We start from the raw sequence: 20,046 nt of genomic DNA on the forward strand, positions 1-20,046 counted from the left end.
GCGCGTGCATTCGTGACCAGATCGTCTGCTGCGGTGGGCCAGGGAGAAACCTCGGCTGGATGAGAGCAAGAGGTCGAGGCCGGTGTTTATTCGGCGCGTCGTGTTGTGGCGCCTGCAGCCGCAGAGGTGAGAGCGTGCCTGCAGGCCGAGAGCGTGCCTGCGCCGCGCGCGTGACCCATGCGCGCGTCTGGAGGACACTGCTCTCGTGCCTGCAGGGATCAGCGCGCGCCTCTTGGTGTGCGCCTTCCTCTCGAGCCCTCGGCGCCGGCTCCTCCTCCTCATCACCTCGACCACCGCCTCGCCCCTCTCTCCGCGTGCGGCTTCCTCAAGGCCAGCATCAAGCACACGACCCACACTCCTTAGGCTTCGACGCCGCACTCACGAAGCACACGTCTCTCACAAGCCCACCCGCTCTGCCTGCCCGACTGCTGCAGCTTGCCCGCGCACGCACACATCTTTCCGCCCTCGCGCACGGCAGTGCTGCCGACAGCGTGACGCGAGCAGCGGCGCAGCACAGACATGGATGACTTTGGCATGGGCGGCGGCGGCGGCATGGGAGGCGAGCCGCCGGCGGAGCAGGACTTCACCAAGATGTCGGTGGAGGACCGGCTGAAGAGCAAGGTGCGTGGGCTGTCTGGCGTGGCGCAGAAGCGGAGCACTCAGCGCAGAAGGGGCTCCGCGAGCCTGCATGTCCCAGCGCTGACGCTGCTCGCACTGCCAGGTCTGGAAGGCCCGCGTGTCAGGCTACGAGCAGCTGCTGAGCGACTTCAAGAAGTCGAGCGACGAGGGCGCGCCCGTGTTCCGGCCATTCACGCGCAACGCAGACGCCGTCAAGGGCATGGCGCTCGATGCGAACGCCGTGGCGCAGGAGAAGGGCACAGAGGCTGTGTGCGCCTTTGTGGAGTTTGGCGGCAAGGCGGCGGGCAGGTGAGTGCAGAGCTGTGTCAGCGGTAGGCGAGGCGCTGAGCGGTGCGCTCCTGCAGCACACGAGACGTGGTGTTGCCAGCACTCGTCGACAAGTGCCTCGGCTCGACGCGCGCGGGCACGCGCAAGGCGGCGCTGGAGGCGACGCTCTTCTATATTGAGATGGAGGACGTAATGGGCTCAGAGGGCACGGTAGTGAGTGCTTCCGCTTTCGCTGGGCATGGGTTGCGGCTCACCCTGCTCCACAGCTTGACCTGCTGAAGGGCACGGAGGCCAAGCAGCCAAAGGTCGTGGCTGCGTCCATCACGGCGCTGAAGGAGGCAGTGCGGCTCTTCGGGCCAAAGCAGGTGCGGCCAAAGCACATTCTCGCGAAGCTGCCGGACCTCTTCGGGCATTCGGACAAGGGCGTGCGCGCAGAGGCGTCGCTGCTGGCCGTTGAGCTGCACAAGTGGATCGGCGATGCCATCGAGCCCACAGTCGCGCTGCTTAAGGACATCCAGGCCAAGGAGCTGCGCGCGCAGTTCTCGCCCGAGCGCTCGACGGTGCCGGAGCGGAGTCTGCTGTCGCAGCGTGCCGTCATGGAGGCAGCGGCTGCAGCGGCCGCTGGCGCGGGCGACGAGGCAGGCGGCGACGCCGAGCCGGCCGAGGCCATCGACCCGCTCGAGTTCGCCGAGCCGACAGATCCGCTCAAGCACGCCGACTTTCCGGCGAACTTCGACGAGCTCATCGTCTCGAAGAAGTGGCAGGAGCGCAAGGAGGCCGTCGATGCGCTGCAGAAGGTGCTCGCGGCCACGCCCAAGGTGCTGGCTGCCAACGGCCTGGACAGCGTCGTGGATGCGCTGGTCGAGCGCATCAAGAAGGACGTCAACATCAACGTCGTGCTCGGCGCGTGCCAGTGCATCACTGGCCTGGCCAACGGCCTGCGCACGGGCTTTGCCAAGTACAAGGAGCGCGCGCTGCCGCCGCTGCTGGAGAAGTGCAAGGAGAAGAAGGAGAGCACCGTCAAGGTGCTGGCCGAGACGCTCGATGCCATCTTCCAGACGGTGAGTGGAGCGCGTCGCCTGTTGACGAGGGCCACTGCTGACGCGCGCGCGCAGGTGACGTTCGGCGACATTCTTGAAGACACGCTCGCCGCGACGAAGCACAAGAACCCGGCCGTCAAGACCGAGGCGATCCGCTTCATTGCGCGCTCGCTCACCGAGACGCGCGCCATGCCCGCAAAGGCCGACATCAAGCCAATTGCCGAGGCGCTGACCGCCGCGATGGACGACGGCTCGGCGGACGTGCGCGACGCTGGCGCGCAGGGCCTCGGCACTCTCATGAAGCTGATCGGCGAGCGCCCGATGAATCAGTTCATTGATGGCCTCGACGACATCAAGAAGGGCAAGGTGCAGGAGCAATTCAAGGTCGCGACCGTCAAGGTCAAGGCAGCGCCGGCAGCGCGTGCGCCTCCAGCGGCCGCTGCGGCCAAGCCGAAGGCACCCGTCGCACGGGTGAGTAGGAAAGCACACCCCTAGCCTTCGCCGTCTGACCCCTGCCCTGCAGAAGCCCGCAGCGCCCGCCAGCATCGCGAACAAGGAGAATGCGCCACCCGCGGCCGCACCTCGCCCGCCTGTGTCCAAGGCGCCAATACGGCCGCCGGTCAAGAAGCCGGCAGCCGCAGCACCAGCTGCAGCCAAAGCGGCGCCGCGGCCCGCCGCTGGAGGCAAGGCAGGCGGCAAGGGCGCGCCCTCGGCGACCGAGCCCGTGCGCTACCGCTTCGGCAGCGAGGACGCCGAGGCGCGCGCGGCGGACCTCATCTCCGAGACGATCCGCAACGGCCTGGCCAGCGGCAACTGGAAGGAACGCCTCGAGGCGATGTCGTCGCTCATCGAGTGGCTCAAGCTCGAGGTCGGCGAGGTCGAGAGCGAGATCATCGTGCGCACGCTTGCCAAGAAGCCCGGATGGAAGGAGAGTAACTTCCAGGTCACGGGTGAGATGTACCGTGCGCTGCGCCTGCTCGCCGACGAGTCTCCGTCGTTTGGCCGCGCGTCCGTTGCGCTCTCGGTGCAGCCGCTGTGCGACAAGCTCGGCGACATCAAGCTCAAGGGCCCGGCCGGCGAGACGCTCGGCGTGTACGCCGAGAAGACGTCGTACGGCTTCGTGCTTGCCCAGGCGCTGGGTCCGCTGGCTGCGCTCAAGGCGCCCAAGGCCATCGCCGACTCGCTCCTCTGGGTCGACCAGACGCTGATCGAGTTCGGCACCGCCGGCATCGACGTGCGAAGTCTCGTCGCGCACGTCGTGACGTGCCTAAAGTCTGCCAACGCCGCTGTGCGCACAAACGCCACGCAGGTCTTTGGCACGCTCGCGCGCTTCCTCGGCTCGACGCTCAGCACATTCCTTGGCGATCTCAATCCGCAGATGCGCACCATCGTCGAGGCGGAGATCGAGAAGGCCGGCAGCAACCCGGCGCCCGCTCCCACGCGCTTCAGCGGAGAGGCACAGGCGGCACGCGGAGCCGCTGGCGGCGGAGCTGGCGCTGCTGCCGACGACGGCGAGGCGGATGGTGCGGGCGCGCAGGACGACGACGACGCGCTCGACGCGCTCATCCCGCGCATCGACATCGACAAGATCACGCCATCCGACGCCGTGGGCATGCTCGGCAGCGCGAACTGGAAGGAGCGCAAGGAGGCCCTCGAGGCGATTGTCGGCGCGATTGAAGCACATCCGCGCCTGAAGGGCAACATGACGGAGCTCAGCGGCCCGCTCAAGGCGCGCTACGCCGACAGCAACATGGCGAACCGCACGCTGGCGCTCGACGTTATGAGCAAGGTCGCCGCCGGCATGGGCAAGCTGTTCGAGCCGCATGCGCGTCTCTTCGCTGCGCCCATCACGCAGATCCTCGGCGACGCCAAGGTGCCGATGCGGGCGGCCGCCACCGCCACGCTGACGGCCATGGCCAAGGCATCGGGGCTGGCGCCGCTGGTGCCGGGCTTCGGCAGCGTGCTGGACAGCAAGGCGGCTAACCCGATGCTCAAGCAGGAGCTCTTTGGCTGGCTTGCCGCCTGGTTCGAGGAGAACACGCCGGAGAAGGGCATGGACCTGCAGCCGCTGGCCCTGCCTGCCGTGCAGAGCCTCGACGACAAGCTCGCCACGGTGCGCAAGGCGTCGGCGGCGACACTGCCGTACATCATCATGCGCTGCGGCTACAAGTTCGTCATGGAGCAGGCCAACTCGCTTAAGGCGGCCTCGCGCAACACTGTCATTCCCATCATCGACGCCGCCAAGGCGCAGGCGGCAGCCAAGGCGCCCAAGGCAGCTCCGGCACCTGCGGCACCTGCTGCGCGCCCGGCGGCGGCCCGCCCGGTGCAACGTGCTGTTGCTGCAGCCGCCGCCGCCTCATCTCCGTCGCGGCCATCCTCGCCGGCACCTGCGCCCAAGCCGACTCTCGCGCGGCCAGGCGTCCGGGCGCCGACGGCCGTGGGCCGCTCGCTCAAGGCGCCGGCTGCCGCGCGCATTGCACCGAGCAGCGATGACTTTGACGGGCCCTCGTCGTCCGCCGGTGTGGTCAAGTCGCGCCTGGGTGTTCCGGGCCGTGCGGCAGCCTCGGCAGCCGCGGGCCCGTCCTCGGCCGCCGACAAGACGCCGCCCTTCGTCGCCTCCGACCCACGGTACAAGGCCGGCCGCGAGAAGAAGGAGGGTCGCGGGCAGCACTGGATCGGCGCAGATGCGGTGGCGCGCTCGGAGCTGTCCGACCTGCTGCGCGCCCAGTGCGAGCCGCACCTCAGCGGCAGCCTCGTCGACGCCATGTTCAGCAAGGATCACAACGCTGAGCGCGACTATCTGTCGGCGCTGACGCTGATCTCCGACTTCACCTCGAGCCCGTCGTTCGCCGAGGAAGAGTACGGCCTGAGCGCCAGCGACGGCATCGCGCGCGTCGTGGCCAGCTCGGACTTGGTCGTCAAGTACGTGGCGCTGCGCCTGACGGACAACAACACGAGCATCTCGCTCAAGTGTCTGGACATTCTCGGCCATCTCGTCGAGCTGCTGCGCGGCGAGCAGTACCACATGAGCGACTACGAGGCCAACTGCTTCCTGCCGTGCCTCATCGCCAAGTTCGGCGACCCAAAGGTCGCGTTCCGCGACCGCATCCGCGACATCTTCCGGCGCATGACTTTCATCTTCCCGCCGAGCAAGCTGCTCGCGTACTACGTCGAGGAGGGCCTGCCGCACAAGAACGCAAAGGTCCGCGCCGAGTGTCTTGGCGAGCTGGGCCACCTCATCGCCAAGAACGGCCTGCAGGTGTGCACGCCGTCAAAGACACTGCCCGTGATCGCCAAGCAGATCGCAGACCGCGACGCGACGGTGCGCACGGCGGCGCTCATGGCGCTCGGCGAGGCGTACCAGATTGTCGGAGACGACGTGTGGAAGTACGTTGGCAGCCTCTCGCCCAAGGACAAGTCGCTGCTCGAGGAGCGCCTCAAGCGCACGACGGCGCCGCCTTCACGCTCTGCTGCGGCTGCACCCGCCGCTGCGCCGGCCGCTGCGCCGCGGTCCAGCATCGTGCCGCCGTCGAGCAAGCTTGCGCCGCCATCGCGCCTGGCGCACCCGTCTTCCATCGCAATGGCGCCCAAGAGCCGCCTGCAGCCGCCGTCGGCGGCCACGAGCGGCATCGGGCGGCCAAGCAGCCTCAAGCCGCCGTCGTCGCAGAGCAACGGCCACGCGGCCTCGTCGGACCCGCTCGAGGTCGACGAAGACGACGAGGCGCGGCAGGCCGCCGAGGAGGACGTCGCCATCGAGCAGTCCATCGCCGAGGTGCTCAGCAGCGACGCGGACCGCAGCGTCATTGCCATCAAGACGATCGACGGCATGATCTCCGACGCGTCGCTGGCGCTGCCGAACCACGCCGACCAGCTTGCCACTGTACTGTCCAAGCAGGTGCACCGCGCGTTTGCGCTCGATGCCGGCGAGAAGTACGCGCGTCTGCGCAAGTACCTCCTGGTCGTCTGCACGTCCTTCTTCGACTCGAACCCCGTCTACGGCCCCGACGGCCTGGGCCGCACGCTCGGCAGCTACGTCACGCGCGGGCCGTACATTCTGCTGCTCACCGAGCTGCTGCAGCGCCTCATCGAAGCATCGGCGCCCGACGTCGACCAGGAAGTCGCGATGTACGGCAAGTACATCAACATTGTCGTGCTGCGCACGTTCTCGGCGTGCAACCTCAACATGCTCTTCAGGTGAGCGCCTCGCGCGCCCTAGTAGCGAGCAACTGCTGACGTCTGCACCACAGCGCCTGCCTGCTCATGCTGAGCGAGGCGGCCGAGGACATGTGCGAGCTCGAGGGCGAGATTCTAGCACGGCGCGCCAAGTTCGCCGAGCTGATCATAAAGTGTCTCTGGAAGGTGGCGCGGCGCCTCGACGACTCGCTGAAGCGCGGCGAGCTGGAGCCGGTGCCGCTGCTGCTCGACGTCGAGGCCTTCATGCAGGTCATTCCGCCGAGCGAGTGGCGCCGGCGCCAGGCCGAGGGCCTGCCGCTCGGCGAGGTGCCGCTGCGCACCATCAAGGTCGTGCTGTCGGCCTACGCAAAGACGTTCGGCGAGGACGTGCTGGGCATGCTCGAGTCGCTGCCGAATCCGGCCGAGAGCCACGTGTACGCATACCTGCTGCGCCTGCTGAACAAGGAGGCGCGCGGCGTGGCGCCCATCACGCCGGGCGTCGAGGAGGTGCTGGCGGCCGCCGTCGCCGAGGAGGAAGACGACGTGCGGACCACGCGCAACACCGAGCCGACACGCTCGGCGCTCGGTGTCACGTCGCCGCCGATGTCGCCTGCGCGCCGTGCCGTGCCGAGCAGCGCCCGCGCCTCGATGGCCGCCACTCCCGAGGACGAGGCAGATGCCGCCGCGAACGCCGAGCTGCGTGGTGAGCGCCAGCGCCGCACGATGCAGTCTGCCTGCGCTGACACGTCCCGCTTAGACATCTTTGAGCGCATCTCGCGCAAGGACGAGAGCCGCGCGGCGATCCGTGCGCTGTACGAGTTCCAGAAGCGCCACCCGGAGAAGGCCGACAAGGTCGACCGCTCGCTGCAGAACACCGGCCCCATCTTCCAGCGCTACATCAAGCGCGCCCTCGACAACCACCGCGCCGAGGACGGCGATGCGGCGCCTCTGTCGCCGCCGCAGCCGGCGCCCGCATCACCGGCGCTCTCGACGAGCAGCCGGGCGCGCGCCTCGGTGCTCATCGACGCGGCGCCCTCGTCGCCGGCGGGCAACGGCCATGCACGCTCCTCGACGAGCGACGAGCGTCTTGCGCAGCTGCGCGCCAAGTTTGGCAAGACGAGCTCGTCTGCCGACTCAGCATACACGCCGACGGAGAGCGCCGCGGCGGCTGCGCCGCCGTCGTCGAGCGAGGCACTGCGCCAGCAGCTGGCTGCGCTGCGTAGCGGGGCCGCCGCCTAGACTGTCGTGCCGAGCTTGCTCCTTCTTTCTCTTTTCCCAGATCCGTCCCTGTGCCCCTACTCACTCGCGGCTCCATTTCCTGGAGCTCGCGCCGCGCCGTCGAGCATCTCCCAGCCCCGCTATTTGTATGCCTAGCTCCTCTCGCAAGCACCTGCTCATGCCGTGTCATCTCCGTGTCTCGCTCGGTATGCGTGCGATGCATTATCATGACTCGTCCGCAAAGACGCCCTTCCACTCTTGCCATGGCCCTGCGGCACCCTGCTCGCGCAGCAAGATGCGCTCCCGCTCCTCGCCAAAGTAGCCGCTCGCCGCCCACTCCTTGAGGTCTGCGGCCGGATACGGCCCAAAGACTTCGGCGTCGGGTGCTGGAGCTGCACTGGTGGCGGCGAGATAGGCCGGAGCCCAGCGATAGACGAAGCTCCGCTCGTCGAGCGGCGCACTGGCAGCCTCGCTTGCGGCTTCCGCGGCTGCAGCGGCGGCGCGGCGAGCACGTGCGGGATCCCAGTCGGCGCCTTCGAGCTGCGAGCGGCGCACGGAGCGCAGCAGCGCCTCGTACGTCTCGTCGTAGATGTCTAGCAGGCTGAAGCGCGACATGAGCGACGAGGCGAGACTGGTCACCTTGGCCAGCGCATCGCCTGCGGCCTCGGCGGCGGCGGCGTCGGCAGAGCTCTCTGTTGATGCGGCGCCGTTCTTGCTCGAAGAGGCAGCGTCCATCGGCGTGTCCTCGGCGCCCGCGCTCGCCTCATTGCGCGCCCGTCTCGCGCCTGCCTTTGGCTTCTGCTTCTTCTTTGCCTGCGCACCAAAGCGTTGCAGCGCCTCCAGCACCGTCTCGCCCGGCTCCATCAGCAGACAGAGTTCCCGCTTGCTCTCCTCCTCTCCCAGCGCCTCTTCCTCGGCCCGCTTCCGCCTCTCGTTGTCCTCCTTCTCTCGCCGCGCCTTTGCTTCCCGCGCCGCGCGGATGCCCTTGCGCGAGTAGTGGCCCTGCAGCCAGACGTCGTGTTCCGCGTGCGGGTCGGCGGCGTTGGCCGTGTAGTTGCCCTGGTCGTCGAAGCGCCCCTGCTGCATCTCGGCCTTCATGTTGAAGCCGTCGAGCGTGAAGCCCATGCCTGCCTTGCTGCGCTCGCGCTTCTCGCGCCGCTGCACTGTGCCGCCCGGACTGGTGGGAGGCGTGCGTTCGGCAGCAGCAGCCTCGTCATCATCGCTGTCGGCCTCTTCGTCCTCGAGCTCCAGCTCCGGATCCGCATCCTCCTCGTCGGACACGCGATCGCCCGTGCCGAACTCCTGCCCTTCAATGTCGCCCAGACTGAGGAACTTCTTGCCTGCGCCACGCTGTGCGTCGCCCTCCTTGCTCTTCTTGCCCGCGCCCGGCTCCGCAAACATGTCGTCGTCCTCCTCGTCGCTCTCGCCGCGCTGCCGCTCGATGGCCGTGGCGCGTGCGCCCTTGCGGCCGACGCCCTCGTCGTCGTCGTCCTCCATCTCTGCCTCGTCGAGCTCCGAGTCGACCGAGTCGCCCGAGGCATAGCCGTCGGTGACGAGGCGGCCCTTGCGCCCCTGCTGGTTGCGCTTGCGGTCCTGCTCGTCGAGGTCGAGATCGCCGTCGTCGTGCCCAAGCGTGTCGACGGCGTCGTCGCCGCCGCTGCCAAACTTGACGCGCTTGGACGAGGCAGCGCTGCCAGAGGCGTGTGCGCCATTGCCGGCGAAGGCGGACTCGGCGCCGGACGCCTTGCGCTTGGCGGACATGGCGCGGTGACGGACGGGAGAGGGAGGCGGTGGAGTGGAGGCAAGAAGCGTGCAGATGCCAGACGCGCGTGTGTGTTGCAGCGCCGCCGGGCGCAGCAGCAGCGCACTGGCACCACCAGCTGCGCGCGCCTTGCTTCTTCTCGCCTCGCCCCTCTCGCACCATCGCTCCCAGCCATGCCGCTCTTCACCGCCACGCCGCGCATGGCCGCACGCACGCCGGCGAACCCGCACTACCTCATCTTCTTCAGCAGCGGCGCGCCGCCGTGGTGTCCCGACTGCGTCGCCGCGCTGCCCGCCATCCACGCCGTGTTCGGCAAGGACAGCGGCGCCGCCGGCGCCGAGGCCGAGCTGCTGACGGTGGGCAGGGAGGAGTGGAAGGTGAGTGAAAGGCCAATCGGTGTAGCTTCCAGCAGAGCACAGTATGCCGAACAGACGGCGCAGCGTGCAGAATGGCAGCTGCGCCTAGACCTTTGAGAACCCAGCTGTATGCCGCCCTCGTCACCGCCGCAGCGCTCTGACATACTGCCCCTCAGAACAAGCAGAATCCGCACGCTTGGCGCAGCGAGTACAACGTGCAGGGCGTACCGACGATCATCAAGTGGCAGGACGTGAGTCCGCTCCCAGGCCCGTGCTGCATGCGCGCCCATGCTGAGACGTCAGCCTTCGCTCCGCAGGGCAAGGAGGTCGGGCGCCTGGACGAGGATGGCTGCAAGGATGAGAAGAGACTGAGGGAATTCACTGCATGAGTGAGAGCGTGCAGCGCCTCGACAGCCTGCGGCAGCACTGGCTCGGACGCGAGATGAGCGTACGCTCTGCGCTCCGTCTTCTCGGGTTCGTGCAGCACAGGTGCTAACGGCGCAAGAGGAAGAATGCTGCCTCCCGCACTGCGTGTCGCCGAGCATGCCGTTACAGCTCAGGCGGACACAGGCACTGCTCGAGCTTTGCGTCTTGCGCCTCGAGTGCGGCAAGAGACACGCTCTGCTGCAAAGCACGCCGTGTGGAGGACGCGGCGGCGCGGCAGCCGGACGTCGTCTCGTGCAGCCCGAGCTGCGCCTCGCCTGCATCTGCTCACGGCTCAACCTGATGGCAGCACTGCGTGCCCTTTGAGCTCGTGCAGTCTGTCTGAAGGCAGCGTCTGCGAGTGAAGCCGGCGTGAGCACGTCGAGGTCCAGACTGCGGCTGGCCATGCTTCGCAGGACGAGGGCAGCCTTTCGCACGAGAGCTCCATGTGCGCGGCGCGGCGCTCGTGTGGCGCATGCGCCGCTTCCGGCGGTCGGAGAGCGCGGGAGCGGGACGCGCGCGCGCACCGCAGACGGCCGAGGCCTCGTGTGGGCGGCGCAGAGCAGCGCAGACCGAGCACAGGCAGGAGAGAAGCTGTGCTGGGCATGCAGTGCTGGTCGTGTGATAGCATGCGGCAGGCGGGATGCGGCGAGGTGCTCCTGTGGCTGCCAGCGATGCGAGGTGCCTCTGTGTTCCGTCGCGCCAGCCAGCACCCTGCCGGCTGCCGGTTGCGTGCCTGGCGAGCGCGAGACGCGCAGGAGGCCGGCCCGAGCTTGCGCTTGAGGACCCCGCCAGTCGCGACGGCGCGAGCGCGCCTTGCTTCCCGTCCTCTGCCTCCGCCCGTCCCGCCGTGCACCTCTCCTGCCGACCAGCAGCAGCTCGCACGCCTCCAGTGCTTCCGGCTGCTGAAGTGTGCCTGGCAGCAGCAGCAGCGCAGCGCCCGATGCAAGCGCGCCGTCTCGCTGCCCTCCGCCGCTCCGCGTCCGTGCTGCCGTCCACGAGCAGCCGCAGCAACACACTTGCCCATCTGCGTCTTGCGCCTCGCACCTTCTCACCACCACCTCGCTTCACCGCACCTTTCGTCCGCGCCTTCGCCTCGCAGCACACGCCGCCGCCGCGCCGCCCCACCTCTGTCCGGCCGCTGCCGTCCTCGCCGCTGTCCTCAGCGCCGCCCACCGACGCCCAGGCGCAGTCACAGACCGCTCCCGCCGCGCCGCCGCCGCGGCAACTCGGGCCTCCGCGTCTCGTGCGCCACCCCACCGACTCTGGCTCGCCCGACGCGCCCTTCCTGCGCGCGCCTGCTCGCCTGCCTCCTCCGCCGGGCGCTCCCGCTCCTCGCAGACTCTTCGCGTTCCGCAACTCGGCGGCCGAGGCGGGCATCGAGCGTGCTGCCTTGCAGACTGGCGCACTCCTTCAGCGGCAGATCCTACAGCGTGAACCTGAGCAGCAGTCGTCCGAGATGGGCAAGAAGATCGTCGACAGCAGCACGGCTGCCGAGGCACAGCTGCGCCAGCGCGCCAAGCCGCAGGCGGCGCATGCGCACGCCGCTGGCGCACACGCCCACTCGCACGCACACGGGCACCATGGCCACGACCATGCCGTGACGGCGGAGGAGGCGGACCGCATCTTTGCGGCGCTGCAGGGCAAGGGTGAGTTGTGGCATGCTGAGCTAGCGTGCCCTATACCTTGGCTGACGTGTGCACCCAGGCGACCGCGGCTCCAACATCACCCTCATCGGCCTCGGCTCCAACCTCGTGCTCTGCATCGCCAAGACGATTGCCGGGGTGCTCCTGCACTCGGCCTCTCTGCTCGCCGACGCAGCGCACTCTCTCTCCGACATGTTCTCCGACATCGTCACGCTCTTCTGCTGGAAGATGTCGCGTCGGACACCGTCGGAGACGCACCCGCTCGGGTACGGCAAGTACGAGACGATGGGCGGGCTGGGCGTCTCCGTCGTGCTCGTCGCGGGCGCACTGGGCATCGGCGCACACTCGTACGGCCTGCTGCTGCACGCCCTCGAGCCGACACTGCTCAACGCGCCCGCGTTCCTGCAGACGCTGGGCGCGTGGACCGGCGCGATGGCGTCGGGCGCGAGCCATCTGCATGAGCACAGCCATGATGACGCAGCGGGCCTGCTCGATCCCAACGCCATGTGGTTCGCAGCTGCCAGCGTCGCGGTCAAGGAGTGGCTCTACCGCGCCACGCTCAAGGTCGCAAAGGAGGAGAACAGCAGTGTGCTCGAGGTGCGTCATATGAGAGGCATGTTGCGCAGCAGACTCGCTGACCATCGTGCGGCAGGCAAATGCGCTGCATCACCGCAGCGACTCGCTCTCCTCGGGCGTCACGTTCCTCGCCATTCTCGGCTCCTGGCTCGGCTTCCCGGTGCTGGACCCGTTGGGCGGTCTGCTCGTCGCCGGCCTCATCGGCAAGCAAGGCTTCGAGCTCCTCCTTTCCGCGCTCGGCGATCTCACGGACCGCGGCGTCGAGCCCGAGGTGCGCGAGGAGCTGGCGCGCGTGCTGCAGGAGACGCTGGACGGGCTGGAGGCGGCCGCACCGCAGGGCGTGACGTTCAAAGAGCTCACAGGCGTCAAGCATGGAGTCGCTATGATTGTCGACGTCACGCTGTGCATGCCTGCGGGCACGACGCTGCAGCAGGCACATGAGGTGGAGCTCAAGGTGGTCAGGGCGCTCGAGGAGAGCAACAAGGGAGTGAGTAGCGCGGAGTGCGCGATGAACCTCGCCGGAGCAGCATGCTGACGTCTTTGCCCCCGGCTGTAGATCAAAGAGGTGCGCGTGAGACTCGACGTGCTGCAGCAATGAGGAGCGAGGTGGCACGGCGTGCATGTGGCCGACAATCAGGCCGGCCCACGCTTGCTCGGGATCCGGCGACTTGCGCAATCTAAAGACATCGTCTCCTTCCCGCCTGAATCGCTCGCCAGCCTGCTCGCTGCCAGGCCGGCTACTGCTCTCTCTCTCTCGTGCTCTCCCGCGTAGACGACGTCTCTCTCTCTCTCTCTCTCTCTCTCTCTCTCTCTCTCTCTCTCTCTCTCTCTCTCTCTCTCTCTCTCTGCTCGTCTGCGTTGACTTTTCGCAGTGGTGCATTGTCTCATGCCGCACTGCTGAGCTGCTTCTGCAGCGCCGCAATCTGCTCCTCCTTGCCCTTGTACTGCGCCACCAAGCTCTCCAGCACCTGTCTGAGCTGCGAGTGCGAGCGAGCGTAGCGGGCGCGCTTCAGCCACGGTCTCACTACACGCGCTCCAGCGCAGCACACTCACGCTGGTCAAGTTCGCCTCGAGCGCCGGCACCACATCGGCCACGCTGCGCTCCACCAGCACGCCGCCGATGAGGCGGAAGCATTTCCGTGTCGGGTCCACCTTCTGCGCAGCCTTCAGCGTGTCCACCACGGCGCTGTGCGGATGCAGTGGTCAGCTCGTGCGGTCTCTTTGTGCTGTGCTGCCAGACAGCATGCTCGTATGCGGCTGCTAGACACGGCTCTGCATGCTGCAGTCCAGTAGCGGCCTTAGCCGGCCTGACGTCAAGCCGGCAGCTGGTGCCTCTGGCGCGCAAGAGCCAGCTGCGACGAGCATGCACAGTCCTCGCCTAGCTCTCGCCAACAGCCACGAGCGCCGCCCACCGTTCCTTGCCGGACAACAGAGCGCGGACACTCTACTGAGCGAGCTAACAGCAGCCTCGCCACTGTTGCTGAATCCTGGAGCCGTCCACACGACGATGCGCACACTCACCGGTGCTCCTCGCCCTCGCTCTCAATTTCGCCAATCTTCTGCGCAATGCCCGTCATTTCGCTGCGCAGCGCCTGAAAGCGCTGTGTCGCCTCTGCGCAAGTAAAAGAAGCGATGGTCAGCTCGGAGCGCGACGTGCGCTGCGCAATGGCGCTCGGCACGCACGTTGCTCGGAGAGCTGCGGGGCTGCGGCGGTGGAGGAAGCTGCGGTGGACATGGCGGGCGGCTGGGACGGCTCCGGCCAGATGAAGCGTGGCGCTCTGAGGTGGAAGTTGGCTGAGCGGAGAGACTGAACTGATAGAGAGCGGCGTGTGCTGCGAGCGTGGAGAGCGAGGTGAGAGCGTGGTGGAGAGGAAGGAAGGCGGCGCGCGCTGTGAGGCCAGGCATCATGCTGCGAGCCTCGCATCGCCGCGCCGCGCCAGTGCCCGCTCCCATTGCACCGCATCATGCACGCGCTAACGTCCATCGTGGAGCGTGCAGTCGCAAGCTTGTGAGCTCCACAGCATCATATGAACCTGTCTGCTAGCAATGCACTGCTCTGAGGCATATGGGACAAGATACTGAGGTCCAGCGTCAAGCTGAGCTCGCGACGCAAAGCCAATGGCTCAGCAAGAGAAGGCACATCGTGCCAGCCGCTCGCGTCACTCAAACTCCGAAGCCCGTCAGCTAGCAGTCGAGCGCGCACGTCTCAGTGTGCACGTTTGCAAAAGGAGAGCCCAGAGGCAGGATGTGCAGGCAGAGTGAGCCAACTGGAGGTGAGAGGTGACCATTTACGTGCCAATCGCCGTGAGACATGCGTACAGAGGGCACAGGCAGCAGCGATATGAGAACTGGGATGGGAGCTACCGGAATGTTGACAAACGGACGGACGGGACAGAGAGAGGAGGACGCAGACTTGTGGACAGACGGACGAACGGATGAAGCTCTGAGGAGTGGCAGCGGCAGCGGCAGCAGCGACGAGCGCGCTTAGCTCTGGCGCTGAGAGAGGCAGTGCAAGTCAGCGCTGGTCAAGCTCGCGCCTCACACAGAAGCAGGCTCACCGAGCTCGACGACGCGGCACGCTGAGCCCATGCACTCTGCGTGCAGGGCTTTGCGGTCTCCGAATGCAGGAGAAAGCGCAGGAGGTCGGTGCCAAGCTCTGGCTGCTTCTCGTAACGCAGAGCCGTGCTGATGCTGTCCTGAGGAAGCGGAGCGCCTGCAGCAAGCGCAGTGAAGACCTCGGGATGCGTGTTGTCGAGGTGCGTGCCAGCCGCGCCGTTGAAGCTGGCGTGGAGCGGGCAGAAGGGGCAGCTGCTGTGCTCGGCCATCCACTTGAGGCAGGCCTTGCGGACGTTCTGCACGCTCAGATCCCACTTGTAGTCCTCGAGCATCTTCTCCTGCGCTGCCACAATGCGAGCCAGCTGGCGTTGCTCCTGCACCTCGTTGATGCAGAAGACTGCGACGTGCGGCCACGTCATGATGCGGTTGTCCAGGCTGCACTGCATGTCAAAGGAGGTCAGCAGACAATGTCACGACGGAGAACGCATGCACTGCCGCTGCTTGCTTCCATTCCGCACACTACGACTTGCCCGCAAGTTGATCCTTGCTCTACACGCCCAGGCCGCCCCCCTGCATCTCTTCTGGCAAGCACTCACCACGTAGGCCATGTTGTGCTCCGTAATGAGCTCGTCGCGGCAGCGCTTGACTTGGCTGCGCACGCCACGCTCCTCGTCCTCAATGACCAGCTCGCTCAAGAAGCAGTACTTCATCGTGTCGTCGCCACATGCCACCTGGCAGACGCTGTCGGTGAAGCCGATGATGGCCTTGGCGATGGAGCTGAGCACTCTGGCATCGAAAGTTGCGTCGTACTCCTCCTGGCTCTTGTGCAGCGGCAGCAGATACTTGAGGTAGCCGCAGAGAGACGACACGAGGCGCTCGATGTCGAACGCGGAGCTGGCGTGACCGCCATCGACGTGCAGAGCAAAGCCGAAGCCATCGTCGGGCCAGGTACCACCGACCCTCTGCTTGTGCAGCGGCATGTACTCGTGCATGTAGCGCAGCATGAGCCACGCCCATACCGGGCCGCTGAGGTTCTGCGTCGGCATCACTGACGAGTCGTCCGACTCGTCCCACTCATCTCCCATCTCATCCTCATCTCCCATCTCTTCGTCCTCAGCTCCGTACTCTGCCGCAGCACGCCAGCGCTCCTCTGCCTGACGGAGGAGTTCGTCAAGCGACGGACCCATGGGCGCGTCCTTGTTGTCGCCGGCGCCGCTGGTGGACATGCTGGCGCGAGTGAGGGCGAGTGCTGGGCAATGAGACGGCAGGGGCGCAGCGCAGCGGCGCAAAGGCGGCTGCTTGTTGGAGCAGAAGAGAGGTGCGGGTGGCGGATGCAAGATGGATAGGAGAGGATGATGCAAAGGGGCTGAGCGAGGTGGTGGTGCGGAGCGAAGCCGTTGGCTCTGCTGCGAGCGCAGCTGAAGCGAGTGCGCAGCGGGCGCCGTGCCGTGCGCCGCGGCGCGCACGTCCTCCACGTGCCAACGTCTGCCGGCAAGTGTGCATCTGCCGGCTCGTGGGCGTCGCAGCATCAATGCTGCCAAGCCAAGGGTCGCATGATGCCCCTTCTTGCGTCATCTTATTCAGTCTGAGCCAGAACACGCTTCGAATGCGAAACAGCGACGTTGTCTGGCCGCGGCGCGCGCACGCGAGCTGCCGGACGCCCGTGTCGCTCAAGCCGCTGTCCTCGTGCTTCGTCGTGCCATCTGCGCGAACCCTCACAAAACGTGAGAGTCTCTGCACACGCATGAGAGAAGAGTGGGCTGTGAGGAGTGTGCATTCGTTGTGCCGCGCGTGTCTGTGCGAGAGAGCACAGACGGGCAGCAGGCAGAGGCGATGCCACAAGTGGAACGGGAGCTACAGGCTGAGGTGGACGGGTCGAGTCGCGACTAGTGTGCAAAAGTGATGCCGGAATGGGGACAGGGGTGAGGTGAAGTAGAAGGTGGCTCGCGGGCGAGACGTGCGAACGTGACGTGCGAGCCATCACGCCGGCGGGCGGCTGATGATGAGCTGAACGGAACGGAACGGTGTGAGGCGTATGGACGTGTTGCGAGAGTGTGGAGGTGTGCTGGCCGGGCTCGTACGGGCGGAGGTGACGTTGTGCAGCTACGAATGCGTGGACGTGCGTGCTCTTGAGGGACTCTTGGGTGCGGACATCTGCGGCGGCTGAAGTTTGCGTCAGTCGGCGCTCGACGCACGAAAAACTTGGTCAGACTTACCAGTGCCGCCCGTCGTCCGGCGAGGGAGCTAGGCTTCGTGCATCTACATTCACCTGCGCTGTAGGTCCGACAGGTCAGAACGAGTGATGAGGACACCGAGCAGAACAGCAGCAGCTCTCACCATGATCCTGGCGCGCACATCCACCGGCAGTTCCATGAACGACAGCTCGGCGCCGGCGGGCACGTTGCGCTCCAGCTCGGCGATGCGGCGCACATCTTCGTCGTCCTGCGCAGCCTGCATGCAGTGCCACTCGGCACTGAGTCGCTTCTTCTCGATCGTCTGCTGGAGCCAGAGCGGACGCAGCGCGGCGATGCGTGAGGCGCGCTCGGCCTCCTTGGCCTCTTGCAGCTGTTGCTGGAGAGACTTGGCGTAAGCATTTGTCCTGACGAGGGAGACAGATAGCGGTTCACCACCTCAATGCCCCTTCTGGGGCACGTGCGATCGGCACAGTCTCCCTTGCCCTGCATCATCTTGTCCACGCCTGTACTCACAGCCGTTGACAGCTTGTACTGCTCGATGAGCCAGCGCTGGGCACTCCTCACTTGGTGGCGTACTCCGTTGTGGGACTCGATGATGCAGGCGCGCGCGATGACCGCGTTCTCGTGATCGCGAGCATACGTCTGGTAAATGCGCTGCTTGGTGATCTCGATGAGTACCGTCGCGTAGTACTCGAGCGTCTCGGCTGTGAAGCTGTCGTCGAAGTCGTTGCTGGTTCGGGCTGCTTCCAGCAAGAAGAGGAGGAAGACGCCTAGGTCGTCGCTTACGTTCAATGCGACTTGGCTAAGAGGAATCTCGCCGCTGTCGACGTAGCACAACTCGAAGAATCCAGCATTGGGTCCAGGCACGTAGGGTCGGCCGGTCCGGCGGCTAATCCATGGAATGAAGACCGTCTGGTAGCGCTTGAGAAGCTCTCTGCGATCCTCCTGCGTCGGTTTCTTGTATTGGACGTCGACCGACTCGACGATGAAGTTCTTCTTCCAGCGCTTGAATGCACTGTGGAGCGGTCCAAGATCGTCTGGACTCTTGATCTTGGGAGGAAGGCGGAGAGAGGGCTGCGGCTTGTCGCCGCCACCGCGCACGGCGCTGCCATGCGTGGCGTCGGACATGCTGGCGCGAGAGTGAGGCAGAGCGGGCGACGGAGCGAAGCGGCGGCGAGGCGGCGGCGAGGCGGCGGCGAGGCGGCGGCGAGGCGGCGGCGCTGAGCCGAGTGAGTCAGCAGTCGGAGCGAGTGACGGGCCGGCAGAGTGCTCACCAAGGCTGCCGAGGAGGAGAAGGAGAGAGAGAGAGAGAGAGAGAGAGAGAGAGAAGAAAGTGGAGAGAATTACGGTGCGGGTGCCGGTGCTGGTGCGAGCGGCCGTTGTGGTGGTGGGAAAGAGAGGTGCGAGCGAGTGCGTGAGGTGCTTATGAGGCAAAGCCGAGCGGAGGGCGCAGCAGCAGCAGCGGTGCACGGCGCACGCACGTCCGGCGCGGCGAGTGGGACTCGACGGCGTGCCTGACAAGCCCGGCAGGCCCTGGGTAGCGTTCAGCCCCGCCGCTGGGCAAGCGAAGCGCTGAGCACCCTGCAGTCTCGCACTCGCATGCAACGCTCTCAGGCAGACTTGCAGAGAAACGCCCGCACCGCCGTGGACTGGAGCTGGCAGCATGCAGCAGCGTCAAGGCCTCGTGTGTGTCCTGTCTGGCCAAAGGACGCAGCTCCCTGCAGGCTGCTGTCCCAGCGCAACGAGCGACCGCACCTCTGGTGCTGTCGAGCACACAGCAGCAGACATGAAGCTGCGCTCTACACCCTGCTACGCCAATAAGAGGTCTCGACAGCGCGAGCATGTTGAGCCTTGTCGCGCTCAACACATCCAGCATCCGGCAGCAAAGGTTGCCTTTCATTTGAGTCGTGGCGCGGCGGATGACCCCTGTGCTCTCCGACCTTGTCCGGCGGCGTACGGCTCGCCGTCACGCTGTAGAGGCAGGCCATCCGTCTGAACCTCCGAGTCGGCCCGGCGTGGGCCCGGCCTGCTGCGCTCGGCCGACGTCGATTGCGCACCCCTGAGCCGGAGCTGCTGCGGCACATGTCGGCGCTCGGCTTCTGCAGCCTTCTCTCGGGTCGCGCTTGAGAGGGAGCAGAGGAGTCGAGTGCTCGTCCACAAAAGCGCACGGCGAGCTCAGCGCGGCGCTTTCCGTTCCGCCACCACCTTCAGCTCTGTCCGTCTCTTCATTCTCCTTCAGCTCTTCGGCCTTTTTTTGTCTCACCTTTCCTTCGTCCTCTGGCTCTCATCTACACGAGTGAGAGCGCTTTGTCTGCGCCTGGGGAGGGCCCTCGTCGTCGTCGGCGTCGCCCTGCCTTGGTGCATTGGAAACGTGTCTCACTCGTGAGCACGGCGCCTGCCACTCAAGACGATCGAAGCACTGACACTGCTGCCAGGTCTCTGTCTCAGTCCGAGCTCATGTGCGTCTTGCGCCGTCGAGCACTGGCGTTAGCAAGACTCTCTCCGCTTCGACTCATCTCATCAACGCCGAGCCCAACAATTCGGCACTGCGCGCGACGCACGCAGCCGGCGCAACGCGGCCTCGAGGTCGGTCCGGCTGTAATGGCGACGCAAGAGGCCGGCTCTTGCATCACCATCACGGCAGAGGCCGCCGCAGCGTCAGTAGCAGGACCGTCGCTCGCGCCAACAAGCCTCACGCTGGCATGCAAGTGCACGACGTCGTCGTCGTCCAGCCACTCGCTCGTCAACATCTGCTCCGCTCACAAAGCGTCCGAGCCTCGACAGCGCCTCGATCTCGAGGCGCTTCTTCTTCGGCCCATCAAACACCACGATCGCTCATCTGCTTCGCCACATCCTTGCGCATGGCGCAGGAAGAGAGCTAATCACAGGCGATGAGGACGGCTCTCTTCATGTGACGTGCTCGGCCAGGGTTGATGCAAGCGCTCTTGCGCCGACGTTGGCTGAGCATGTCGCAGAACGAGCAGCCCGTCTTTCTCGCAGGCGCTAGCCCTCCTTCTCCATCGTCACTCGTCGCTCGCCACGGCCTGCGCACCGTCGGCACCCATCAAGGTCGTTCACCGGGCGCGTGCGAGTCGGTGTGTAGAAGGCTTCGACAGCAACGGGCACTGTGACTGCATCAGTGCGCCTATGAGGTCTTCACATGGAGACTTCACAGGGGCCCTGATGAGTCTTGTG

The 20,046-nt window shown here is 66.4% G+C and overlaps 7 protein-coding genes across 7 annotated transcripts; 3 read left to right on the forward strand and 4 right to left on the reverse strand.

Annotated features, from left to right (window-relative positions):
* The first annotated feature begins 273 nt into the window (after positions 1-273).
* FA09DRAFT_314371 (ARM repeat-containing protein) lies at positions 274-7,525 on the forward strand. Its single transcript, XM_025740761.1, has 8 exons — positions 274-621; positions 722-927; positions 984-1,119; positions 1,173-1,967; positions 2,022-2,417; positions 2,470-6,140; positions 6,194-6,822; positions 6,877-7,525. Exons 1-8 carry the CDS (start codon positions 520-522, stop codon positions 7,356-7,358), a joined length of 6,417 nt encoding a protein of 2,138 aa, XP_025600993.1. The 5' UTR covers positions 274-519; the 3' UTR covers positions 7,359-7,525.
* A 5-nt stretch (positions 7,526-7,530) lies between these two features.
* FA09DRAFT_327445 (hypothetical protein) lies at positions 7,531-9,134 on the reverse strand. The gene has a single exon (XM_025741403.1). It carries the CDS (start codon positions 9,096-9,098, stop codon positions 7,563-7,565), a length of 1,536 nt encoding a protein of 511 aa, XP_025600994.1. The 5' UTR covers positions 9,099-9,134; the 3' UTR covers positions 7,531-7,562.
* Positions 9,135-9,278: 144 nt separating this feature from the next.
* On the forward strand, positions 9,279-10,318 carry FA09DRAFT_327446 (hypothetical protein). Its single transcript, XM_025741404.1, has 3 exons — positions 9,279-9,476; positions 9,632-9,706; positions 9,773-10,318. The coding sequence occupies exons 1-3, from the start codon at positions 9,300-9,302 to the stop codon at positions 9,842-9,844; spliced, it is 324 nt and encodes a 107-aa protein (XP_025600995.1). The 5' UTR covers positions 9,279-9,299; the 3' UTR covers positions 9,845-10,318.
* A 277-nt stretch (positions 10,319-10,595) lies between these two features.
* FA09DRAFT_314372 (hypothetical protein) lies at positions 10,596-12,702 on the forward strand. The gene is made up of 4 exons (XM_025740762.1): positions 10,596-11,527; positions 11,586-12,121; positions 12,177-12,587; positions 12,657-12,702. The coding sequence occupies exons 1-4, from the start codon at positions 10,822-10,824 to the stop codon at positions 12,696-12,698; spliced, it is 1,695 nt and encodes a 564-aa protein (XP_025600996.1). The 5' UTR covers positions 10,596-10,821; the 3' UTR covers positions 12,699-12,702.
* A 282-nt stretch (positions 12,703-12,984) lies between these two features.
* On the reverse strand, positions 12,985-13,835 carry FA09DRAFT_336129 (Prefoldin beta-like protein; the record flags this gene model as incomplete). The annotated part of the gene is made up of 4 exons (XM_025743842.1): positions 12,985-13,077; positions 13,154-13,286; positions 13,622-13,712; positions 13,784-13,835. 4 exons carry the CDS (start codon positions 13,833-13,835, stop codon positions 12,985-12,987), a joined length of 369 nt encoding a protein of 122 aa, XP_025600997.1.
* Positions 13,836-14,369: 534 nt separating this feature from the next.
* Positions 14,370-16,038, reverse strand: FA09DRAFT_358087 (hypothetical protein). Its single transcript, XM_025744908.1, has 3 exons — positions 15,253-16,038; positions 14,659-15,096; positions 14,370-14,596 (listed from the first exon to the last, which is right to left on the reverse strand). The coding sequence occupies exons 1-3, from the start codon at positions 15,880-15,882 to the stop codon at positions 14,585-14,587; spliced, it is 1,080 nt and encodes a 359-aa protein (XP_025600998.1). The 5' UTR covers positions 15,883-16,038; the 3' UTR covers positions 14,370-14,584.
* Positions 16,039-16,415: 377 nt separating this feature from the next.
* FA09DRAFT_358088 (hypothetical protein) lies at positions 16,416-18,233 on the reverse strand. The gene is made up of 4 exons (XM_025744909.1): positions 18,126-18,233; positions 17,365-18,071; positions 16,994-17,227; positions 16,416-16,819 (listed from the first exon to the last, which is right to left on the reverse strand). Exons 2-4 carry the CDS (start codon positions 17,977-17,979, stop codon positions 16,760-16,762), a joined length of 909 nt encoding a protein of 302 aa, XP_025600999.1. The 5' UTR covers positions 17,980-18,071; positions 18,126-18,233; the 3' UTR covers positions 16,416-16,759.
* Positions 18,234-20,046: the final 1,813 nt, after the last annotated feature.

The sequence above is a fragment of the Tilletiopsis washingtonensis genome, assembly GCF_003144115.1.
Source record: "Tilletiopsis washingtonensis strain MCA 4186 unplaced genomic scaffold FA09scaffold_2, whole genome shotgun sequence".
Taxonomy (NCBI): Eukaryota; Fungi; Basidiomycota; class Exobasidiomycetes; order Entylomatales; genus Tilletiopsis; species Tilletiopsis washingtonensis.

Bases quoted from the DNA above. Each gene is read 5' to 3' on its own strand.
- FA09DRAFT_314371 (XM_025740761.1), top strand. From the start codon at position 520: ATGGATGACTTTGGCATGGGCGGCGGCGGCGGCATGGGAGGCGAGCCG. The intron at 622-721 runs GTGCGTGGGCTG...TCGCACTGCCAG, and splicing joins AGGACCGGCTGAAGAGCAAG to GTCTGGAAGGCCCGCGTGTC. The intron at 6,823-6,876 runs GTGAGCGCCAGC...CGTCCCGCTTAG, and splicing joins CGCGAACGCCGAGCTGCGTG to ACATCTTTGAGCGCATCTCG.
- FA09DRAFT_327445 (XM_025741403.1), bottom strand. From the start codon at position 9,098: ATGTCCGCCAAGCGCAAGGCGTCCGGCGCCGAGTCCGCCTTCGCCGGC.
- FA09DRAFT_327446 (XM_025741404.1), top strand. From the start codon at position 9,300: ATGGCCGCACGCACGCCGGCGAACCCGCACTACCTCATCTTCTTCAGC. The intron at 9,477-9,631 runs GTGAGTGAAAGG...ACTGCCCCTCAG, and splicing joins TGGGCAGGGAGGAGTGGAAG to AACAAGCAGAATCCGCACGC. The intron at 9,707-9,772 runs GTGAGTCCGCTC...TTCGCTCCGCAG, and splicing joins CGATCATCAAGTGGCAGGAC to GGCAAGGAGGTCGGGCGCCT.
- FA09DRAFT_314372 (XM_025740762.1), top strand. From the start codon at position 10,822: ATGCAAGCGCGCCGTCTCGCTGCCCTCCGCCGCTCCGCGTCCGTGCTG. The intron at 12,122-12,176 runs GTGCGTCATATG...ATCGTGCGGCAG, and splicing joins AGAACAGCAGTGTGCTCGAG to GCAAATGCGCTGCATCACCG. The intron at 12,588-12,656 runs GTGAGTAGCGCG...CCCCGGCTGTAG, and splicing joins TCGAGGAGAGCAACAAGGGA to ATCAAAGAGGTGCGCGTGAG.
- FA09DRAFT_358087 (XM_025744908.1), bottom strand. From the start codon at position 15,882: ATGTCCACCAGCGGCGCCGGCGACAACAAGGACGCGCCCATGGGTCCG. The intron at 15,097-15,252 runs GTGAGTGCTTGC...TTTGACATGCAG, and splicing joins AGCACAACATGGCCTACGTG to TGCAGCCTGGACAACCGCAT.
- FA09DRAFT_358088 (XM_025744909.1), bottom strand. From the start codon at position 17,979: ATGTCCGACGCCACGCATGGCAGCGCCGTGCGCGGTGGCGGCGACAAG. The intron at 17,228-17,364 runs GTGAGTACAGGC...AAGTCTCTCCAG, and splicing joins AGTACAAGCTGTCAACGGCT to CAACAGCTGCAAGAGGCCAA. The intron at 16,820-16,993 runs GTGAGAGCTGCT...CGCAAACTTCAG, and splicing joins ATGTGCGCGCCAGGATCATG to CCGCCGCAGATGTCCGCACC.